Genomic DNA, 24,660 nt, shown 5'->3' with positions numbered 1-24,660 from the left:
AGACTAGGAACCCAGGGTCAGAGCACACATATTTATACCCCCCAGAAATAAACAAAACAATAGAGAAGTTTGTTGCTAATACCTTTGGTCCTCAATGAGAGGGCATATGTTACAAGGCATTTAACAGGTTGATTCAAATACACAACCCAGCCTCTAACAACTGGGGGTCTCTGGTTTCCTGCCTTATGCAACATTCTAACAGTTGTTCATATAATGTACATTTTGTTCCTTGAAGTCTCTGCGGTCCATAAGTTGAGAATGCATGATGCGATCTCCACAACGATGGTACCGGAATACTGTTGAAAGAGTACGCATCAGTACAATACCAATCACTGCTTACTTATCATGTATAAAACCTTAGTTACCAAATCTTTATTTCACAGAATGAACAAACTTAAATCTTATACTTTAAAGCTTATTAAACCTTTTATGTGAATATGTAATGTGTAAGTATGCGGGGTGTGATGTAAAGACGCTAGTTAACTTTGGGCAGATGCGTGCGCATGAAGCTAATAAACAGCGTTTTCATACAGGATCTTATGCATTCGCTAATATGTGATTAGTTACCAGCGCAATTGTGCCTATTAATGTGTGTATGAGAAATGGTGCACTTAAATCTCACTTAAACTAAGTGAACACCTAGCAGTGTGGAATGCTGAGCCTTATAGTTCCACATGCCCCCCTCTCTCAGCAGCCCCCACCCTTCCCAGGCTCAAAAGTACAGTCCTTTTGTTCTCACAGGTTCTTGTGTAAATGCAAATTAGCACAGCTACAAGACCCAAACCTCAGATAACACTCTTGGCTTTGAAGGTATTTTATTACAGGAAGCCTGCTAATGTAAGGTGCTACGAACGACCCTCTTGCTGTATTCGAGCAGGGCCACCTGGAGTGAGAGCAGACGTTATATCCAGGAAGCTTGTCTAGACAAGCTAGTTGTCACGTGGCCATTTGCTCTGTTTAGCTAATGCAATCTAATTTTGACATACTGTACAGCCATTTCTGAAATATATCCTTTAGGGGAATTATAATATACACTTTATCCAGAGCACCCAAACTACGTAAAGTCATGAAATGGGCTTTTGATGAATCGCCGTAACTTATGGCGATGGTCACAGATGCAATTGCATGATGCTAATAGTAATATCGCCACATGTACTGAAGTGTGAGTTTATCTAAAATGGCGCTTAGGCGGCCATTCGCAAAATGGCGTCTTGCGGCCAGTCGCAAGATGGTGTTGCTGTGATTCAATTTTAAACTGATCTTGTCTCAGCCAATAATCCAGCTTCGACACAACATTGGATGTTGTACGTGCGTTACTTATCTACGTCAATCACACCAACTCCATTAGGAAGTCAGATTCTTTTTGTGTTGTATGGCTGTCATAAGCGAGGCTGGCCAGCTAACAAGCAGACTCTGGCCACATGGCTTCGTATGGCAATTTTTCAAGCGTACACACAAGCTTAACTGCACATTCTACGCGGTCTGTGGGACCTTTGTGGGCGGTTCATCATGGTACCTCTGCTGAACAATTGTGCAAGGCAGCCACGTGGTCTTACTTCCTCACCTTTGTTAAATTTTATGCATTTGACACATTTGCCTCTCAGGATGGATTCTCCTTTCTACTGAAACACAGGAGCGTCCCCATCCTTAAATGGAACTGCTTTGGGGCATCCCCAAGGTAAATTCTGTGGACCCCAGGGACCCCGAAGAAGAAATGAAGAGTTATGGTAATAACGTACCTTTTTGTTAACACTTTTTCTTCGAGGTCCATAGGGTCCACAGGACACCCACCCTAACGCACCTGGTGTTATTGGGTAATCCTTTTTTTTTGTCTTTTGTATTTTTTGATTCCCTCTTCTTAGAGAGCGTGTATCTAGAGTACAATTGTCCTTCCTTCTCATCTTTTTCCTTCTCCTGCTTGGGCTTGATGACAAACGAACTGCCTGTAGCAAGGGGCGAGGTATATAGGGAGGGGGATCCTGGGAGCTAAGAGCTTGTTAACTGTTTGGTGCCTGGATCACTCCAACTACATACCCCAAAGTAATTTCTGGGGACCCTATGGACCTCGAAAGAAAGAGTTAACAAAGTTTTGTTATACCATAACTCTTAATTTTGTGGTGCAAAGGTGGGGAAGCCACTCAGCACCCTTGGGACAGCCCCCCTAAGAATAACTGCATCAAAACACCCATAATAAAAACTGAGGAACACCCCAAAAAAATCACTTTGCACTTTCACGCCCCCTTTTTACAACCTTAGAAACTAGCGAAGTAGACTTGGGGGGAATGCAAGTATGTGTGCAGTGGTTTTTTTTTTTTTTTTATAATTGCAGGTACTTGCTTAAGGTGCAGGGTTTTTTTAACGTGGTTTTTTTTTTTTTTTTTAATATATAACTTTAGCGACTTTAAACCATGCTTGCACCCATTTTCAAGTACAGGTTGAGTCTCCCATATCCAAAATGCTTGGGACCAGGGGTATTTTGGATATCGGAATATTCCGTATTTTGGAATAATTGCATACCATATTGAAATGTCTTAGGAATAGGGCCCAAATCTAAACACAGAATGCATTTATGAATAATATACACCTTATACACACAATCTGCAGGTAATTTTATACAATATTTTCAATAATTTTGTGGCTCAAACAAAGTTTGTGTACATACATGAAATTCATTTGTGTCATATACACCTTATACACACAGCCTATAGGTCATTTTATACTTTATTTTTAATAATTGTGTGCCTTAATAAAGTTTGTGTACATTGAACCATCAAAAATCAAAAGTTTCACTATCTCAGCCATGCTAAAAATATTCCGTATTTCGGAATATTCCGTATTTCGGAATATTTGGATATGGGAGACTCAACCTGTACCACAAATTTGACAGGGCTACTTATTTTCACCTAAAAACTGCTTAATGCTATTCTTCACAACTTGTGCAAAGTCACTAATTATAAGAAATTTACACACCTTAAGAACCCCAAATAGCTTTATTAGGGCTATTTGGGGACATGTACATTGATCCCCCAATATTAGTGTATCTTCTAGGGGGTGTCAGGCTGATTTTCCCAATTCTGACAGCACTTTTCGCCTGGTTTGCATCCGCTGGGTTGTGTTTTCGCGTCTTTTGATTTTGAAACCGGCAAGTAGTGGGGGTGGACGATGTTGGCGAAAAGTACAGCATGCAAAAAAGTATTGCGGGTGCAAAACTAATTGAATATGGGCCTAGGTCTGTGTTATACACAGGAGATTAATTAGAAGGTATACTACAGGGGTTTTATCCTATGAAAACACAATTACCTAAAATGTGTGTTTTAAGAGTATTTTATAACTATTGAATGTGTAAAAGCCCTGGCCAAATATTCTAATAATAATAATAATAATAATAATTAATAATAAATAAAAAAGAAAAAGTTTATGGGTCAATTCAAACATTTTGAGAGTACATCTTGACATATTTTCAAATGTTGTAGGCAGCCAGCAACAGTGTTTCATTTAATGTTTTCATTGTAATGTTCCAGGCATATTCAAGTTCCTGCAGTCACCCTGTATAACTGGCAAGCACAATCGAGAAATAACATGTGCGGTTTCTGATCTGATTTAAGGTAAACCTGATTCTTGCGTAAGGTCGGTACAGATGCCTCTTAGAACATCTACAAGATGAATGGTCTGAAGAGACAAAGAAGGTTATGTAACGGGAATACTCTGAATCTGGGAAAACTACTTTTGAAGCCTTTTCTTATGCAATATAACAGAAATATTTTATCTGTAAGACTATAAAATAAAATCAAACCTATTGAGCAGGACTTTAAGCGTATCTAGTGTTACTTTCTCTTTACATACACTTACCCTAGAGTGTATCATGAGTATATTTTTTCAAATAATAGGTAGGTAGTGCCCTTATATTAAGGCTGAATCAAACTGCATTTCGCCATTAGAATTGAGAGAGGGGGTCATTTGTGTTTTGAGGGGCTAAACATCAAAAGTTATTGGACGTACTGAGCTGAAATTTTACGTGTCCATGTAGAACTGTCACTCAGTGCTGGATGCTAAGTTTCACGGTATAAAAAAGAAAACTGAGATGTTTGGAATGTTTAAAATGCCACTATTTTTTCTCCACCTCCTGTTTGATTAGTGTCCATTTAGCTATTTCGAAGTATTCTTTGGAAGGCATAACTCGATAGAGGACGATTTAAGACTAGGGGGTATATTTACTGAAGTACGTTTTAGATCAGATTCTACTTCTCAGTTTTCTAGCACTTTCTAGAAGATAATAGCTAGAATCTGGTTGCTATGGGCAACAACTCAACATCAACACTTAAGTAAATATACACCTAGGGGCTTGTTTTGTTAGCTAGATCTTGTTTGTTAAAATATGCCCCATGTTTAATATGGGGAATTCCATAACGTTGCTGATGTCAAGTAGCCGTCTGCAAGGGGTCTACTCAGTGACTTCAAATAAGTGTACAAATATGGCCGACTTTAGCTCGCTTAGAGGATTTCTTCTATGATTAGGAGAGCAATTAGCCGTAATTATGTTAATGATTGGGAGGTGTTTTGGGGCTTTTTGGGGGCTCACTGAGAGGTTTATTAGGTCTGGCACAGTCTCAGTACAAAGTTAAGTCCATGAGCGCTGAGTGCGGGGCCACTGGGCTGTGATGACATCATGTCATTTATTCAGAGGATACAGCAGGAAATATTTCAGTAGTACCCCTTTCCATCATAGAGAGGTCGGGCTGACCCTCTTGTCCACATGCTCCACCCCCCATCTGGAAGTTAGTTGCAGCCAGACTGTGGATATGTTTGACCAGGGACTAAGGATATTTGCAGGGACGGAGTAGGTCCCTGGGGAAGTGTGCTGTTTGTTAGCAGTGGTGGGAAGATGTGCAGGGGATGAGTAGGGACTGGATATATGTGTATTGAATGTGGAATCTTATGTACTATATATATATCATATATTGATATGTCTTCTGTATCATATATCTGCAAATATATTATTATAGGCTTACAAATTAGGTTGGCTCATAACAAAAGGGCCGACATTAATACTAGTCCAATCGGACAACAATTTACATCACATGAACATTCCTATACATATGCATGTGATTCGCTCATGTGGTGTAAGGAACTATGGCCCTCATTCAGAGGCGGTCGCAAAAAGCTATTTACAAACTATTTACTATTACAAACTTAAGCAATTAATACACATACTGTACACTTACAAGAATTTCTTTTAGGGTAAAAATGCATAACTACCACCTTCTGATGTCTTAGGATCCTTTCCTTTTCTCTGTCCCTCTGAACTAACTAACTAGCTCCAAAACTCTGCCTTATATCCTAGACCTTAACAATCCAAATTTACATATTCTCAGTGAGACAAGAATCTTAGGGTTGCCATATTCCAAGGTGTCGTAAAACATGTTAGATTGTTCTGCTCAAAGGTGACAAGCTGAGGAAGTTTGCTGGAGTCATAAAGTCTGATAGCTCATCAAAGGTTTCCGTTTGCTTAGTTGGAGTGTAAACATCAACAATTGGAATTTGTTAGTGGTTCAATTGATCCTATGTCGTCAGTTCCTCTGACCTACAAACAAATGGCCAGATAACATACAATTGCTAAAGATATGCAGACTTCTGACAATCGTCTTTAACTCTGCATTTAAAACACTCCTCTGCGCATACCAGTATCTGTGTGCATTTTAAGTGATCCAAGCCAGGTGACCTGCTGACTTTATCTGCAAGATTTTATACATTCAAAACCTGTTTTATCTATTCCTTACTTTAAAATATATGTACAGTCCTGATCATGGTTGAAATCACACTTATTACATTAATCATAATTCAATTCAACTTATTTGCCCTAATACTAACACCTATGAAATTATATTTTGTTGATTCGATTACATATGGTAACATGTGCAGGGGTTAAGTGGGAATGTAATGGAGCAAGGGGTGAGGGGAGACTGGGGTTATGTGCAGGGGGTGGGGTCTGAGTGGGTACTGGACCGAGCAGGAGTGAGTGAGGACTTGGTAGATATTGAGGAGTGAGTCACACTAAGGATATATAGAGGGTGAGCAAGAACAAGGAAAGATGTGCAAGGAGTGGGGAGTGGTGCAAGGGTTGTTATGATGGCCTTGATAAAGCAGACAAGTGTAATACGCACAGGGTTCCTCTCCAGGATCTAGTTCTGGGGAGGAGGATCATCCGTCCACAGTGGATGTTCCTTCTTTGGTGAGAGCGGTTAAAACAATCATAGATATTTAGGATGATGGACCAGCTCATACTAAGAAGGCTACAATGTTTAATCACCCCCGGAAGTGGTCAAAACGGAATTACCTGTATCTGATCAGCTCACAGATCTTATCGAGGAGGCATGGGCTAATCCTGATAAACAATTTTATGTGAATAAAAGAATAACATTATTGTATCCGTTCACACCTTCTGTATGTACTAAGTGGGAGGTACATCCTAAAGTGGATGCTCATGTAACACATTTAGGGCCGTATTCAATTAGTTTCACACCCGCAATAGTTTTTTGCATGCAAGGTTTTCGCCTACATCGCTGGTTTTGTATGCGGAAAAGTATCGGGCACATTACCGCTATTTCCTGTATTCAATTAGAAAGGACGTGAAAACTGCACCCGGCGAAACTGAAACGGCAAAGTCCTGTCAAAAATGGGGAACTCAGCCTGACACCCCCAAAAAGATGTACTAACATTGGGGATCACTATAGATGCCCCTGATTAGCCCTAATGAAGGTATTTGGGGCACTTTAGTTGTCACAATTGGTGCCAATTAGCACATTTACACAAGTGGTGCAGAATAGCATTAAGCAGTATATTTTTTTCGCGAAAATAACTACTCCCATCAAATTTGGAGTACTTGAAAATGGGTACTAGCATATTTTTAAGTTGATAATGTAAAGTTTTAAATCATGTAAAAAAAAAAATGCACCTGCAATCAAAGAAACACCTGCCCCATAATTGGGGACCCCCTAGAAGTCTATTTCGCTAGTTTTTAATTTTGTCCCACAACTTTTCACTTTTCCACCCCCAAAATCAAAGTACTTTTTTTGGGTGTGTTTAAAGTCTTTAAAAAAAAATAAAAAATAAAAATTTGACAGCTTACCTTTGGGGGACAGTCCAAAGAGGGCTGGGGGGGGGGGGACGACACTTTTCCGCTGATTACATTGCATTGACTTTTCGCGTATGCGAAAAAGACTTTAGATTTGAATACGGGGATAAGTTTTCGCCAGGAGAAATGACTACATCCGCGGATTCGAACTTTTCACCTCTAATTGAATACGGCCCTTAATCAGAAATGCTACATTGCCTATTCCATCAGAGTCTTCGCTGAAGATTTCCACTTCAAAATCTGCAGGTCTGCCATCTAAGTCAAAGACTAGATCTAGGCAGGTTTCTTTTCTACTTCAGGGTCCATAGGGTAACCACAGGATACCTTTGGGGTATAGGTGATGACGTCAGGCATCGGGCACCGTAGAGTTTAGTTTTCAGTCCTTCCAGGATGCACTAGAGTCCCCCTCCTATACCCCGCCCCCGAACCAAGGCATCTCAGTTTAGTTTGGTGCCCGGCCGGAGTCTGATGCACCTGTTGGAGTGGGGGCTAAGAAGAGCCCCTGAAGTTTTCTTCAAGCAGCTGTGGCTGCACATCTGGAAGTACAGCATGGACAGTCAGTCCTGACATCCATGCTGTCTTCCCTACACCCCCGCCGGTACCAGAACGCCGGTACTGATCCGGGGATGCTGGTAGGCATCTGGGGTCACAGCTAGCGGTGACCCCAGATGTTCAGGACCATGGCCGGAATCAAGGGGGACAGCAAGGTAAGGGGCAGGGTCCCGCGGTGGGTCCCCGCTGTTACATGGTCCAAAGTCCCCAGGCAGGGCGCTCCCTGGGGACTGGCTGCAGCGTGGAGCCAGGTTCTAACCTGCGCTTCCACTACCCCCCTGGGACAGCAGGACCGCGGCAGAGCGGTAGCGCTGCGGCCTCCCAGGGGTTAAATGCATGCCAGGAGCGTGCCTTCCCTGTCTCACAGCCGGCGCCTCCCCCGCTGCACACAGCACTCTCTGCACACGCTGACTGGTCCTGTGTCAGCGCTCCTCCCCCAGGCCGGCCTCCTCTCTGCTCCTCGGTGGCCATCTTTGGAATGAAGCATGGTGAGCGCTGCTGGACGCTGAAGAACGCTGGCATCGTGGTCTGGGTCCCCCTGCATACCTCTCCTCCGTTGGATAAGGTCTGTGTATGCAGCGCTGTGTCCTACCAAGCTCTGAGTCTGTGTAGTTGAGGATCAGTGCTGATAGTGCAGGAATTGATTTCTTTGCATTGTATGTGACCTATGCTAGCGTCTGCTGCCTGTACTTTCATTTTCTATCTGTCAGCATTTAACTGTCCCTATACTTTCTGCTAAAGCCCTTGCGGTGCGGTGCTTGCAGGGTGGTCTCACACTATACTAACGAGTATCAGTGAGAGGGGTCACATACTTACCATTATGTCTGAAAGTCATTTTCCTCTCCAGCTTTTATGTACTACATGCAAGGTACCTATAGCGGAGGGGGACGGCAGTGCGGGGGGACTATGTCGACGGTGTTATTCGTTGACGCGACCGATTACGGCTCCGGTACAGGAGCCGCCCTGGGCTTGTTTTGCCAAAGCGCTTACAACCCTCGTGGGCCAGTTAGCTCCGCAGCCTGCCCTCACTCAGATGGGTTTGTCCCAGCAGTCAGTGGTGTCGTCACCCATGCAGGGTTTCCCAAGACAATTGATGGTACCCCACAGTCTCCCTCTTTCCCCTCCTCAGGTCTCATGAGCCTGCGTGGGTTAATTCGTTAACAAGCTCTGTACAGCAATTGTCAGAAGTGTTGCAAGGGGAGTCTGTGATGAGGCCTCACAAGCGGCCGGTGGCGTCTCTGTCTGCTCCTTATGAGGATGACGACGACGACGGGACGTCCGATGATGGGGAGATTCTGGATCTTTCTGACCAGGAATTTCTCCGTCCTAAAGAGTCGGACGCTAAGTCTGAGGTGTATATACCTGGCCTTATTCGTGCAGTCCGTACTGCTTTAGTTATTGAGGATGAGGAGCCTCCGGTATCAAAGTCCAAATACGCCTTTTTCAAAGATGTTAAAGGAGATACCACAGTGTTTCCTCTTTCGGGGCAATTAGTTGACCACCTGGAGGAAGCGTGAAACAGCCAGGCAAACGATATCAGCCTCAAAGGCGTTTAGCAGTGGTGTATCCGTTTGCGGACAATTATTTTGCCAAGTGGGAATCCCCGCCTCAGGTGGATTCTCATGTGACACGCCTTGTCCGTAGTGCCACATTACCCATGCCATCCATGTCCTCCCTTAAGGATGCTACGGACCGCAAGGTGGAGATCTGCCTGAAGTCCGTCTATTCCCTTGCGGGGGGGGGGGGTAGCGCAGCCGGCTATGGCCATTTGCTGGGTTGCCCGAGCTATGGAGCGCTGGGCTTGATTCGTTGGAGGCGTCCTTCGATTCCGACTGTTCGGCTGAGCAGACCGAGTTGATCGGCAATCTCCGGGATTCGGCCACTTATATCAACGAAGCGGCCTTGGATATTAGTACCCTGGCATCTCAAATTTCTTCGGCAGCTGTGGCTGCTCGTCGCACCTTGTGGTTGCGATCCTGGAAGGCGGACGCTGATTCCAAAAAGGGTTTGGAGGCGTTGCCTTTTAATGGAGAAGTTCTCTTCGGTCCGGACCTGTAGCCACGCTGGTGGCAGCTAAATCGGCATGTCTCCCGTCGGCTGCTGTTCCTTCTCGTTCAGGTACTCCGTCCTTTCGGTCTTATAGGGCCCAGGGTAGGCCTAAGACACAGTCCTTTCCCCGACCTGCTGGACCCAAGAAATCGGCCAAGCCCCGGAAACAGGCCTGGAGTACCAGACGTCCGGCCCCTAAGCCAGATGACAAGCCTGCGGCCTGACGGTCCGGGCCTCCCTTTGGGGGATCCCAAAGTGGGAGGCCGCCTGCTGCAGTTCGCCCAGTGTTGGTCGGTCACCACGACAGACACTTGGGTTCTCGAGGTGGTCTCACACGGGTATGCCCTCTCCTTCCGGCACAGGCCCCCGGCTCGGTTCTTCACCACGAGTCTACCATCAGACCGGAACAAAGCCACGGAGCTGCGGAAGGTTTTGCACACTATGCTCCAGGCTGAAGTTATAGTGCCTGTTCCATTCTCCCAGAGGGGCCAGGGTTTCTATTCCAATCTCTTTTTGGTGCAGAAACCCAATGGGGCGTTTCGTCCGATTCTCAACCTCAAAGCTCTCAACAAATCTTTGCGTGTGCCGAAGTTTCGGATGGAGACCCTATGGTCCATCATTCTGGCGCTGGAACCTGGGGACTACATGGTGTCATTGGACATACAGGACGCTTACCTGCATGTCCCTATTCTTTTGCGCCATCAGCAGTTCCTCAGGTTTGCAATCCGCAGCGACCACTTTCAGTTCCGGGCTTTACCTTTTGGCCTGGCGACAGCACCACGTGTTTTCACCAAGGTGATGGCGGTCATGGCGGCTTCCCTGCGGCTGCAAGGGGTCCGCATGTTGCCGTACTTGGACGACCTTCTCTTAGTGGCAGGATCTCCGGAGCTCCTTCTCCGCCACTTGGACCTGACCATTGCACTACTGCAGCGGCACGGCTGGTTAATAAACTGGCAGAAGTCCACCCTGATCCTGTCTCAGCGGATTCTGCACCTCGGAGCTTTATTGGACTCGGGACAGCAAAGGATCTTTGTGACGGGGAAAAGATCGCTGCCTTACAGTCGAGGGTGCGCAGTTGTCTGCAGAGCCGCCGTGTGTCTCTGCACTCGGCGATGAGGTTACTGGGCTCCATGGTGTCGGTATTCGACATGGTGGAATATGCCTAGTTTCACTCCAGACCTCTGCAGCACCTGATCCTGTCCAAATGGAATGGACTGCCTCAGTCTCTGAAATCCCAGTCGATCGTGCTCACTCCGGAGGTTCGCCTGTCCCTTGCCTGGTGGTTGCAGACGACCCATCTCAATAGGGGTCTTCCGTTCTGGGTGGCGAATTGGGTCCTGTTGACAACGGACGCCAGTCTTCGGGGCTGGGGAGCAGATTCTGGTCCACACTTGTTCCAGGGCAGGTGGACTCCGGCGGAAGCGGAGCTTCCAATAAACATCTTGGAACTCCGAGCGGTTTTCAATGCTCTCCAGCAGGCACATCGGGTTCTCCAGGGTCGCCCAGTGCAGGTCCAGTCGGACAACGCTACCACCGTGGCCTACATAAACCGGCAAGGAGGAACCCGAAGTCGGGCGGCTCTCGTAGAGGTGTCTCGGATCCTGGTATGGGCGGAGCGCAATCTTCCGGCCATATCAGCTGTCTTCATCCCGGGAGTGCTAAACTGGGAGGCGGACTTTCTCAGTCGCTAGGACGTTCATCCGGGGGAATGGTCCCTGCACCCGGACGTTTTTCAACTGCTGGTGGACAGGTGGGGTCTTCCAGAGATAGACCTCAAGGCGTCCCGGCACAACAACAAGTTGCCGGTGTACGGGTCTCGCACAAGAGACGAAGAGGCATCTTTGGTGGATGCTCTGTCCGTCCGGTGGACGTTCCGGTTTGCTTACCTCTTTCCTCAGGTTTCCCTTCTTCCACGGGTAATCCGGAAATTCAAATAGGAAGGAGGGACGCTCCTGTTGATAGCTCCCGCATGGCCCAGACTGCACTGGTTCTCAGACCTTCAGGGTCTGTCCGTGGACAGTCCTCTGCGGTTGCCGCTACGACCGGACCTTCTGTCACAGGTTCCTTGTCTTCACCCGGACCTGACTCGGCTGTCTTTGACGGCGTGGCTGTTGAGACGGCCATGTTAAGGTCCTGGGGGTTTTTCAGCTCTGTAGTGCGGACCATGCTAAGAGCTCGGAAACCGTCTTCCGCGAGAATATACCATCGCGTGTGGCATACGTTCTTCCAGTGGTGTCGACTGAGGGGTTATGCACCGCGGGAGTTTCATCTGTCTCGGGTACTCGTCTTCCTACAGGCGGGACTGGACCATGGGCTTCGCCTTGCTTCTTTGAAGGTGCAGGTTTCTGCCCCGTCTGTCTGGTTTCACCGTAGGATTGCTACAATCCCCGATGTACGCACCTTTATGCAGGGCGTTCTGCGTATTCAGCCGCCTTTTGTTCCACCTGTGGCGCCATGGGACTTGGCTGTGGTCCTGAGGGCTCTCCAAGGACCGCCGTTTGAACCACTGGGCTCAGTGGATCTTAAATGGCTAACAGCTAAGACTGTTTTCCTTCTGGCCATAACTTCGGCCAGACGTGTTTCTGATTTAGGGGCTCTCTTGTGGACCCCCTTTCTTGATTTTTCATGGGAACAGGGCGGTGCTACGCACTCGACCTGAATTTCTTCCCAAAGTTGTTTCCCAGTTTCATATTAATGAGGAAATAGTTGTTCCGGCTTTTAACTCACCTGGTCTTTCAGTGGGTGAGGCCACTTTGGATGTGGTGCGGGCCTTAAGGACTTATGTTGACCGCACTTCTTCGTTTAGGAAGTCGGACGCCTTGTTTGTCCTCCTATGGCTTCCGTAAAAAGGGTTGGCCTGCTTCAAAGCAAACTTTGGCAGCCTGGATCCGTATGGCTATTTCTGAAGCTTATCTTCATGAAGGCCTTCCGGTTCCTCCTTCTGTGAAGGCTCATTCCACTAGGTCTGTGGGTCCTTCGTGGACAGCTCGACGTGGTGCCTCTGCAGTCCAGATCTGCAAGGCTGCTACGTGGTCCTCTGTCCATACCTTCGTGAGGTATTACACGTTTGACACCTTCGCCTCTCAGGATGCTTTCTTCGGGCGGATGTTTCTCCTTTCAGCACAGGAGCGTCCCCACTCTTAAAGGATACTGCTTTGGGACATCCCCAAGGTATCCTGTGGATACCCTATGGACCCTGAAGTAGAAAATAGAGATAACAAAGGTAAGTTCTTACCATATCTCATATTTCTACGAAGTCCATAGGGTTCCACAGGTCTCCCGTCCTGTCGCACCTGTGCTGCAGATGGACTTTACTCTGGTCACCGGTTTTTCCGTCTCCCTCTGGTGAGAATGTGATTCTTGTGTGTGTGTCCAGATCTTTTTTCTCTCTCCTCTTTCTCCACCTCCGGCCTATGGCTTGGTAACTAACTGAGATGCCTTGGCTCGGGGGCGGGGTATAGGAGGGGGACCCTAGTGCATCCTTGGAGGACTGGAAACTTAACTCTATGGGGCCCGATGCCTGACGTCATCTCCTATACCCCAAGGTATCCTGTGGAACCCTATGGACTTCGTAGAAATAGATATAACAAAGGTAAGTTCTTACCATATCTCATATTTTCAGTCCTTCTGTCCTCGTTGACGAGCAAAGGAACAGTCTTCCTCTAGGCCAACTAGTGTCCGCAAGTCTAAGCGACAAACTAAGAGGCCTGGCAAACGTCCAGCTTCTAAGCCGGACAACAAAGCCCTCAATGGAGCGGGCGGGGAGCCCGGGTGGAAGGCCGACTTCTTCAGTTTGCAGATTATTGGCATCAGACAACTACAGATGCCTGAAGTGAGAAGTGGTCTCTCAGGGGTATGCCCTCAATTTCAGGTAGGGATGTGCAGGCTCTGATAGGGTTCGAGTTTGCACGCCGATTTTGGATTTTTCCCTCCAAAAAAATGGGACTCAGAGGCAAAACGTCATCTTGCATGGACAAACATCATCATTCCTGGACAAAAGTCGGGTTTATCCATGTACCCAAGTTTCGTATGGAAACTCTCTGGTCAATTATTTTGGCAATGGAGCCGGGGGATTACATGTTTTCTCTGGACGTTCAGGATGCATATCTGCATGTTCCTATTATACCATTCCACCAACAATTCTTACGGTTTGCTGCCTTCAGCAACATTACCAATTTCAGGCTCTACCCTTTGGCCTATCTATGGCTCCCCGGGTATTCACCAAAATAATGGCAGTCATGGCGGCCTATCTCAGGTGTCAGGGAGTCAGAATTCTGCCATATCTGGACGACCTTCTGATATTGGCACAGACTCCGGTTATGTTACAAAACCATCTTCAAATGACCATAGCCTGCCTACAAAGGCATGGCTGGATAATCAATTGGAATAAATCGTCACTTTTTCCAACAAAGCAGATGGTACATCTGGGAGCATTTCTGGATTCTCTGCCACAAAGAGTGTTTCTGCCAGAGGACAAGATTGCGGATCTATCATTGCGAATACGCAAGCTGCTACGCAAGAGAAGGGTATCCATTCTGTTAGCAATGCAAGTCCAAGGGTCAGTGGTATCCACCTTCGACATAGTGGGGGTATGTTCAGTTCCATTCCTGGCCTCTACAAAGATTGATTCTCTCCAGGTGGAACAGACAGCATCATCTTATAAAGTCTCAGAGGATCCTTCTCACTCCAGAGGTTTGTCACTCCCTCCTGCGCTGGCTGAGAAAGGATCACCTAAACAAAAGGTGCCCGTCCTGGATTCCAAATTGGGTACTTCTCACCACGGACGCCAGCCTACGCAGATGCGGTGGGCAGTGACAAGTCCATCACCCCTTTCAGAGAAGATGGACAAATCAAGAAAGTCATCTGCCAATGAACATTCTGGAACTGTGAGCAGTATACAGAGCTCTTGTTATGGCACAGGACCTGCTCCAGGGCAGGCAGGTCCAGATCCAGTCCGACAATGCGACTACAGTGGCCTACCTCAAACATCAGGGAGACGCAAGAAGTTATGCAGCCATGAAGAAAGTGAGAAACATTCTGATTTGGGCAGAACATCATCTTCTGGCCATCTTGGCACTATTCATACCAGGAGTACTCAATTTGGGAAGCAGACTTCCTAAGTCGCCAGGACATACACGCCGGAGAGTGGCCTCTCCATCCAGGAGTGTTTCAGCTCCTGATAAACAAATGGGGTCTACCAGAGAGAGAGATATCATGGCGTCATGCCACAACCACAATGTCCCCAGGTAGATCCAGAGATGACCCATCAGCAACCTTCGTGGACACACTTCAGTAAGATGGGATTTCAAGCTGGCATATCTCTTTCCTCTTAATACTCCCTAAGAGTTTTAAGAAAATTCAAGCAGGAAGGCGAAACGGTAATACTGGTGGCTCTGGCTTGGTCCAGACGTCATTGGTTCACTGACATCCAGAATCTGTCCATAGATAGTCCATACCCTCTTCCTCTATGGCAGGATCTGCTAACGCAGGGTCCCTGCCGACATCCGGACTTACCCTGTCTGGCTTTGACGACATGGCTCTTGAATATTCAATCCTTAGAGCAAAAGGTTTTTCCAGTTCTGTAATTCAAGCGATGATTAGGGCACAGAAGCCTGCCTCTGCCCGCCTCTATTACAGAGTTTGGTATTTTTAGTATAATTCCCATAGGTAGTATTGATCCTAAGATATTCAGGATTTCCAAAGTGCTGGCTTTTCTTCAGGCAGGATTAGACAAAGGTCTATGCCTGGCCACTTTGAGTCAGTCTGGTTTCAGAAGAAGATTTCTTCATTACCAGATGTTTAGAATTTTGTTTGTAAGGAGTTATGCGAATACAGACTCCTTTTTGTTCCACCGGCAGCACCGTGGGATTTGTCTTTTGGTTCTTAAGGGTCTACAAACTTCCCTATTTGAACCTTTGGACTCTGTGGATTTGAAGTAGTTAACAGCAAAGACCCTTTTTTCTTGCTATTTCTTATGCTCAGAGTTTCTGATTTGGCAGCACTCTCTTGTCGCTTCCCATTTTTGATTTTTCACAAGGCTAAAGCTGTTTAGAAGGGAGGGTCACCTTCCTAAGTTAGTGTCCTGTTTTCATGTGAATTAAGAACTTATTGTTCCAGCTTTTCAGGCTCCAGACCTTTCTGTAGGTGAAGCGTCCCTGGATGTAGTTCCTGCTCTCTGTATCTATGTGGCGCATACAAACTCTTAGAAAATAAGATGCTCTTTTTGTATTCTATGGTTTTCACAAACGAGGATGGCCAGCTAATAAGCAGAATTTGGCGAGATGGCTACGCATGACTATCTCTCAGGTGTACACACAGGCTGATCTTTTTTTCCCAAGCACGGTGACAGCACATTCTACTCGGCCTGTAGGGCCATTGTGCACATTTTAATTGTGGTTCCTCCGCTGAACAGTTGTGTAAGGCAGCCACGTGGTCTTCTGTCCACACTTTTCTTAGGTTTTATGCCTTTTTGATACTTTTGCCTCTCAGGATGCTTCCTTTTGGCGCGGCGAGTTCTCCTTTCTGCTCAGGAGCGTCTAGCACCTTAGGCAAACTGCTTTAGGACGTCCCCATGGTATCCCTGTGGACCCCAAAGAAGAAAATTAGTTATGGTAGACTTGCCTAGATAACTCCTTTTCTTCAAGGTCCACAGGGCACCCACCCTGATGCACCTGGCTTCATTGGGTTATATTCTCTCGGTCACAGAATCATTCATCTTATGTAAGAGCGTTTCTGGTGTACGATTGTTCTTCCTTCTCCTCTTTCCTTCTCCTGCCTTGAGGCTTGTTAACAAAACTGAAATCCTATTGCTAGTGATGGGGTATATATGGGAAAGGACTCGGGGCATTCTGGAAGCAGAAGCTTTAACTGTTTGGTGCCTGGTCTTCCAACCATAATATCCCCATGCTATCCCTGTGGACCCTATGGACCTCAAAGAAAAGGAGTTATTAGGTATGTGAGTCTACTATAAGTCTAGTTATTTGTGGGAGCTGAATGTGGATACTGAATGGGATGGATCATACTTTCCTACTTTTGAAAAAGCATTTCATGGAGATTGTGAAAGCAACATCTATGAGCAGAGTTAAAGTAGATGTTTACTGCTACATCTGAGGCATGCCATAACATTGATATACATTAAAATGTAAATGAGACCCAAAGCAGTTAGTAAGATCTACTTGTTTAAAACATACTGATACTTTTCACAAAATGCATGTAGCCGTAAGGATCATTGTGCATTATAACCAATGCAAGGGGAGTAATACTAATGATCCCATTTGACTGTATATATGTTTTTTTTATATATGGATGTAATCAGGGATATTGCTAGACTCTTCAGGGAGTCAGAGATTACTATTTCATGGAGTTGGCAAGTATGAGATGGATGTATGGAGTGCGAGTATTTTTGGAACCCAGTAGGATGGTCGTGGGTACTGAGTGGGATGGGTGTGCCACAGAACTGCTCAGACCTACAGTTGCATAGACTGCATGTGTGTATTTCCTGTGAATTAGCAGCTCCACCACTGTGTGAGTGACGGCAGTCTCACTCTAAGAGTGATGAATCGGCAGGTATCCACAGGGTATGATAGCATACCATATCTGTATTGCGCAAGGAACATGTCCATTAAGGCGTCAGTCTTAATGGTCGGAATGTCATTGCTTTTTCTTCGAGTTTGAGTGGTAGAGATTCTGTAGTTTTGTGAAATCTCTGTGTAAGAAGCCTTTAATAGAACATGTGAAACAGTAAGGGTTTCGTTTTTCAAATATAGTCATTGGATTATATTTTAGCTGGAAGTTTTTTTTTTTTTTTTTTTTTTTTTGTTGTTGTTTTTTTCTTTTGGTCCATACTAGTTGGCCATTTCTTTACTCCCCTTCTACTACTTTTTTTTTTTCCTTTTTTGATGATTTTTGGTCTTCTGTCACCTTAATTAATAAGTATTTTTCACTTTTACCTAGAGATGGACTGTAAAATGTTCTCTCTTCTCATTTTCAGTTCCTGCTGATTGTGAGCATGTATTTGTATCCAGAACAAGTAGCCCTGGTGGGCCAGGTGTTTGAGTCCTATACCCTACAACAACACCACAAAGATCTAATTCAAATACTTCTGGAAAGTGATGAGGATGCTCATTACTCCGTGGTTGTGAATGCCATGACGTTGTTTGAAACTAACATGGAGATTGGAGACTATTTCAATGCTTTTCCAAATGAGGTCTTGCCAGTCTTTGATAATGCTTTGCGGCGAGCAGCAATGAGCCTCGTGCAGTCTACCTCACAAAATGAGAAATTCATAATGAAGCAGAATTTGCATTCAAGAATAACCGGTAAGTCCCCTTATAGCGATCAGGTGTCTCACCAGCCTGTGCTGTTGTGCCCAGAGATTTTAGAAATTAACATTTTCATGAGTAGGGATGTAATTGGTGTGTGTGTGTGTGTGTGTGTGTGTGTGTGTGTGTGTATAATTATATATATATATATAATCTCTCTCTCTTTGTTACATAAATGATATGAGAAAAAATGGTAAGCAAGATTGGGATGAGAGGAAACTGACATTTTCAGTACCTTAGAATAGTAGAAGAGGGGAGGTCCTGCACAGGTATATTCTCAAAGGGCGTTTCTTATAAGAGTGAGCTAGATGGACAAGATATTGTAAGCCAGCAATTAATTAATTTGCTGTCAATTTTATTTTTATGATGTGCTGGCAGTACTTTTCTAATACCTTGCTAAGGGACAGAATTTAAATAATATTTTACTAAACTTTATTTAAAAATAAAATATAGTTGTACCATTTAGGAAGACTGTAAACCAGAAGTGAATTAAAATGGTTAAAATTCATTTTATGTTTTTTTTTTTTTTTTTGTATTTTTTTTTTTTTTTTTTTTACTATTCAATACCATTTTTAACTTCTCTGGACAAACTTTGTCTATTTTTTTTTAAAAGAACATGTTATAGTAATTGTATCACATCCTTTAATGTTTATTTCCATACTCACAGGTTTGCCTGTCTGTCCAGAACTAACACGAGAGCACATTCCCCGGACCAGAGATGTGGGGCATTTCCTGTCAGTCACTGGTACAGTTATCCGAACCACTCTAGTGAAAGTTCTAGAGTATGAGCAGGACTTTATGTGCAATAAGTGTAAACACGTCCTCACAGTGAAAGCTGACTTTGAACAGTTTTACTCGTTCTCTCCTCCCGTTGCGTGTACCAATGAAGAAGGCTGCAACTCTAACAAATTTACCTGCCTCTCTGACCTGTCATCTCCCGCTAGCTGCAGGGATTACCAGGAGATCAAAATACAGGAGCAGGTGATTGCTATAAAGGAGATACAAAAAATTTGTCATGTAGAAATGCCTAAGTAAAACATGCTCTGTTTTAAGGAATATTTGCTTGCATCTCATGTTTACATTTACAGTAAATCAAATAAAAAGTGGAGCGCTAGTTTGATCAAGTGACCATACTATATCAAGAAACAAATTTATTAAAAATCAGCTGGTCAATAAAAATGCATTTGCATCACACAGTATTCAGTTTTGAATACAATAGACGCAATAAAATATAGGGTACATGGATCGATGGGAGCAAATATAGTGCACAATAGGATAGAATGCGGAACCCCTCTGTGAGTCCCTCTCCTGTAAGTTTCCACAATGTCAGGCTCTTACTATATAGTCCACTCCCTATAAGTGAGTACCTCTGGATTAAAGAGAGATGTCCTCTTTTAGATGAGCATTCAAGTTCCGTTAGGGCAGCAATCTAGATGGGGAACGGATTGCCCAAATGAACCAGTGTATAATAGTCCCCTGTATCCTCTAAGCTGCTGGTGGGATCCCAGGCATCTGCTGCTGGTTGATCAATTCCTGGCAGTGCATCGGGTGCCGCTTCCCATTGTCCGTGCGGCTGGGAGCTGAGGCGCCGTCTGATGTATGCAGACTGCAATGACTCAGTGTGGGGCTTCGCAGCTTCCGACAGTATATGTCCTAAGTGCTCTGTCTACTGTCAGCCGTCTGATAAAGAATAGATTCAGAGAAATTAAATAGTCCGTGCAAAGTGGACAATCTTTTTTTCCTTGACTCGTTTCTCCGAGCTTATGGCACTCCCGGTTTCATCAGAAGGTGCATAGTCTGCATTGTGATTGGAACTGATTTAAATAGCTGCCATAATTGGATCTATTAGTTGGCAGGCGATACTAATCATGTTCCTACAGCATGCATACTACAACTTAACCAAATGACTTTCCTATTCAAAGGAGACGAGTATCCTATGCTGTTGGTAACTAGTTTGCTTTCCAGTAATGCACTTAAATTTGTACTTTGGACATATTAACAAACACAAGGGGATTCTTACACAATTGCTGCCCTAAGAATTCAATACCTGGCCTAATATAATTTGCATAAACATGAGAATTACTGGTGGTACACCCCTAGAGTAAGGAAATTATCAACAGAAAATGCTGTACAGAAAAAGAATACTTGCTTGCGGGGTTGCCCCTGCAAGAGTTTTCTCAATAGCATTTTCTTTTAATTTGGGCAGATCAGCCAATTGTAGCTAGGAAGAAAGCAAGCAAAGGGTTGACATAAGTAGTAATTATATGCTAGCACATTAATTAACACAGAAGAGATACATACACACTTTGCTTTGATGAACACCCTGTCCTGTGTAGCAGTACTTCACTATAGGAACTATTCAATATAAGATTTCATATGTGGAGAATTGTACACAAAGCTTGACTTTCTTATGTCATAAAATTGTGTTTAGGTCCAGAGATTGTCTGTGGGTAGTATCCCTCGATCTATGGTAGTGGTTTTGGAAGATGACCTTGCTGACAGCTGTAAGTCTGGTAAGACACCATTGTTCCAATGTAATGTTTGCATATAACAAACATTTGACGTTTAAAAAAAAAAAAAAAAAACATTTTAATAATGAGAATTTTACTATACTGATCCAGCCTCATTCCATGTTCAATCATTTTAAGTGAATACAATGGTTTTATCTACAAAAAGTCTTAAGAGACAGTTGCACAATATATTCACATATACTTTTTACAGTATATGGGGAAAAAAAAGTTTGTTTCATTCGCTTAAAATATGTCACACATTTTGTGTAAACATTTTTTTTAATTTCAATTCATATTGGACTTCTTGGCAATAACAGAAAAAATTCCTTTAAATATTCAAAATGTTGTTGTTGTTGTTATAAGATAATAATTTTTATTTATATGGTGCCACCAAGTGTCCGTAGCGCAGTACAGAGAAATTTACAATAATACACACAAATACAATTTCAAACAGTGCCGAAGGAAAAAATAAGACGTGAGATATTTAGACAACTGAGTAAGTGACCGTTACCGTAGCACTCAATGACTCTGCCTTGGGAAGGGCAGACAGGAAGAGTTAAGGCACACATCCACTAGACTGTTAAATTGAACGATAATGATATTGTTATCGTTCGATAATCGTTTGAACATCATTTGCAGATTGTGTAAAAAAAAAAAAAAAGTCTAAAGCTGGCCACACATCTAAAGATTATCTGTCCAACCAGACAACTAGTTGATTGGTTGGAATGAAAATCTGGTAACGCATGGGAGTTGGCTGGTTGGACAGATAATCTTTAGATGTGTGGCCAGCTTAAGACGACCAGCGATGCGCGCTCCCGCTGGTCGTGTAGACTTCTATCATCGTGCAAATATGTTGTATAATCTGACTATCGTCGGGTTCAAAATGTTTGCAGATGATTGATGTACCTACACTGAACGACTGCCCGTTCAGTGTAGGCACATCAGACAGACAAACGACTGCACGGTTACGATGTCGTAATCGTGCAGTCTTTTGCCTGTCGTCTAGAAGATGTATTCCTTTAGAGTTCCTGACTGAGTGGGAGTACACTAGAGACTAGGATAGTGCTGGGTGAGAACCAAGGGGGTGACGTGTCCTGCTCTTGAGAGTAGGAGGTTGCAGAAGTAGAAATGTGTAATTTAACTCTACATCACTTTTATGATAGAAAGTGATAAACATGATAAAACATGACAAAAAAAAACTACAATAGACTGAAGTGTCCAAGAATTTCAAATATATACACCACACATTGGTAAACTCGGGATGTAGTTATGTGACCGGCGGCCGGTCACAATCCCGACTGCAGAATGCTGGCAAAGGATGTATGATAGGTGTCGAAATACCAACGCCGGAATCCAGGACAACGCATTCCCGAACGAGATAAGTCCGGGGCGTCCGTCCTATTAGCCGTGGGGGGTGAGTGTTAGGTTTAGGCGAGTTAGTGGGGATAGCGTTAGGTCGGGGAGGGGGGGGGGGGGGCACTTTGTCATATTTATTCTTGACTATATGATCCCTTTTGGGGCTGTTAATTTAATAAGAATGTTAATTTGAAAATTAGTTTAACTTTGTGGCATTGGTTTATAGTTATTGAACTTATGACCTTAGCATTGAGTCCCAGAATAAATGTTACATTTTCCCCACTTAACTTTCAGATTCACTAGGGCATTTTAGTGAAAGATGACTGTACACACAGGTTGATGGTGGTCATCTGCTGGCCACACTTGGTATCATGCCTGGTCATGGTGCTGCTGAGTTTTAATGGTATCATGGTATGTGGAAAGTGTAACATCTAGTACATGTAGTTATTGGCAACCTCTGTGCTTGAAGTGCTGTGACAATCTGTATTAATCCTTTATTAACCATGGAAATTTGGATATTGTCATATCTGGATATACTTCTGGTAAAATTTGGCAAACTTTTCTGTATATGTGTAAGGATTAGCTAAAGTTGAATATTCATTTTGCCAGTTGTAATTTCCACATAGCTCTTTTAGATTTTGTGTACCAATAAGTAGAATAAAAGAAGTAAAGACATTATATTGTGTCCCAAAACCAACCAGTCCCTAAAACAATGTGTTTGTCATTAAAATGTTGCATCTGGACACGATGTACAAATAGTGATCACTTGAAACTATCCAGATTGAATCCACTAGTATACTCCAGTAAAATAAGAATGCATCCAATAAATCAAAGATTGGGTTCGCTATAAATAATAAATTGGTGGTGTTATTTCCCCACTAGATTAATGTAATTTCTGTACATTTCACTGGATTCTTACACACCGTGATATATGCGGACTCCAATAGCAGATACGTTATTTCTAATTATATATTGTCCATCTGCAATATTTTAAAGATTGCCATATTGTTTCTTTGGGACTGTGTGGTTCCCAAATAGATCTGACAAAATAAATTTATATTTAAAGGCTGTAACTTACAATTTATTCGGAACTGATGTGTTCCTCGATAGACCTGTGAATTAATACTCTCTTATTATTGTTTGGACTCATAGGTTAAGGTCTGGAAAGAAGATAAAAAATAAATAAATATATATATATCGATCAGCCCGACCACTTCCCCTACCTACAGTAGCTCCTCCTGTTCCTCCTTGTCTTATTCTTGTCACTTCTAGAGATAGGGAGTCCGTTTTTTTTTATTTTTTTTATTTTATATAGTTTCCTCAAGACAGACTTACGTTGCTCTTCAGCCCAGCCACACGCCTCGTAGTAACCACAAGCTGCGGTAATAAGGGGTGGCTCACTGGAGACCGCTTGTTTCTAAAGCGGTATGAGGCATGATGGCTCTGTGCATGCGACGCAGGTCAATGGTCTTCAAAATGGTTCCACAAACCGGAAACTGAGCTGCAGTTGCTCTGTCTTCCCTATTTGTTGCACCATAGAAAGAAGCAATGAACCCTGACCCTTTTCCCCTATAGCCAGTCAGTGCTTAGTAAGGTCTTATTGGGGGTTTTATACTAAGGGGGAATTCAGTAATACCCGATATTTTTTCGGTTTAATAAACAGGATTTTTAAAGCTTGAATTGCCTTCGGGCAATTAAATTTAAATCCCGTCTTATTCGCCCGAAAAAAATATAAATTTTCGGGCGATTACACACAGGATCCGTGATAAGTTCACTGATCCTGTGTGTTAACGCCGGCACCTGCTGAAACACTAATAGTTATCGGCCTTTTTTAATCTTCGCCTGCTGAGCTTCTGAAAATAAATTCTATATAAATAAGCAGGGGTGCCGAGAGGGGAGGGAATTGCCCAGGCTGCTGCCCCCCCTTACCTGTTAGCAGCCCTGCTCATGCCGCTTTGTGTTGGGCTGCAGTGAGACCAGAGAGACTGCTGAGCAGACTCCTCAGACCGCCTGGTTGTCTTTTATAGGTTACATAAATTTTCAGTAATACTGGGTACACACTGCATGTGTGTACCCAGCAATTGCACGATGCAATGGGAAGACACATTGCGCTGTCTGTATACACTACACGATATAGTAGACGACGTGATGTATAGTGCCATGTTGAATTGAGCAGCATGCCATCGTTCATCACATAGTCCCATCTGCTGTGCTACACAGCAGATGGGAGGATGCGATGACCATCCCGAGGGCATATGCGTGATTGGGCGTACACATTATGCGATCCATACGATATATCGTTCAGATCCGATGTATCGTACAATGGATTGCGTAGTGTGTACCCAGCTTAACAAAGTTCATGCATGGCAGTAGCATTGGTCTTAAGAACCCTTAGGCTATGTAGTTCTAAACTTTTATGCTGGTACTGTCTACACATTTTTCATCAAGATCTGGTCAAAAAAAAAATATTGCAGACAATATTTGACAGACACATCAAGGCAGTCATTTCGTCAGTATAACAGAAGACCTGACTACAGACCAGTATTATGACTGTGCAAGCCTCAACCCCCTATTCCTGTAAGGGGGCAGACTGCTAAAGATTGCTGAGAATTGGAAACAATCCATTTGGGAGAAATGGGTGTTGGATGCTGTCACACATGGCTACAAAATAAAATACAATCAAATATCCAAAAAGATTGTAATGTTTGTGTCAAGAACATCACTACTTTCAGCAGAGCGC

At 44.0% G+C, this 24,660-nt stretch overlaps 1 protein-coding gene across 3 annotated transcripts in view; it reads left to right on the top strand.

Moving 5' to 3' along the window:
* The window catches only part of MCM9 (minichromosome maintenance 9 homologous recombination repair factor), a 137,253-nt gene that overhangs the window by 8,508 nt on the left and 104,085 nt on the right, over nt 1-24,660 (top strand). For 2 of the 3 annotated variants that reach the window (XM_088480978.1, XM_088480979.1), the window contains exons 2-5: nt 3,522-3,605; nt 17,724-18,051; nt 18,722-19,035; nt 20,486-20,567. In XM_088480978.1, the coding sequence (XP_088337104.1) occupies nt 17,742-18,051; nt 18,722-19,035; nt 20,486-20,567 (706 nt within the window). In that variant the 5' untranslated portion in view covers nt 3,522-3,605; nt 17,724-17,741. The remainder of the gene's footprint in view (nt 1-3,521; nt 3,606-17,723; nt 18,052-18,721; nt 19,036-20,485; nt 20,568-24,660) is intronic. The other variant, XM_088480980.1, reaches the window with a different exon arrangement.

Source organism: Taudactylus pleione, unplaced genomic scaffold (genome assembly GCF_031769625.1).
Source record: "Taudactylus pleione unplaced genomic scaffold, aTauple2 ptg000259l, whole genome shotgun sequence".
In the NCBI taxonomy this organism is placed as follows: Eukaryota; Metazoa; Chordata; class Amphibia; order Anura; family Myobatrachidae; genus Taudactylus; species Taudactylus pleione.
The sequence above is the reverse complement of the archived record's forward strand: the minus strand, read 5'-3'. Positions and strand labels throughout refer to the sequence as shown.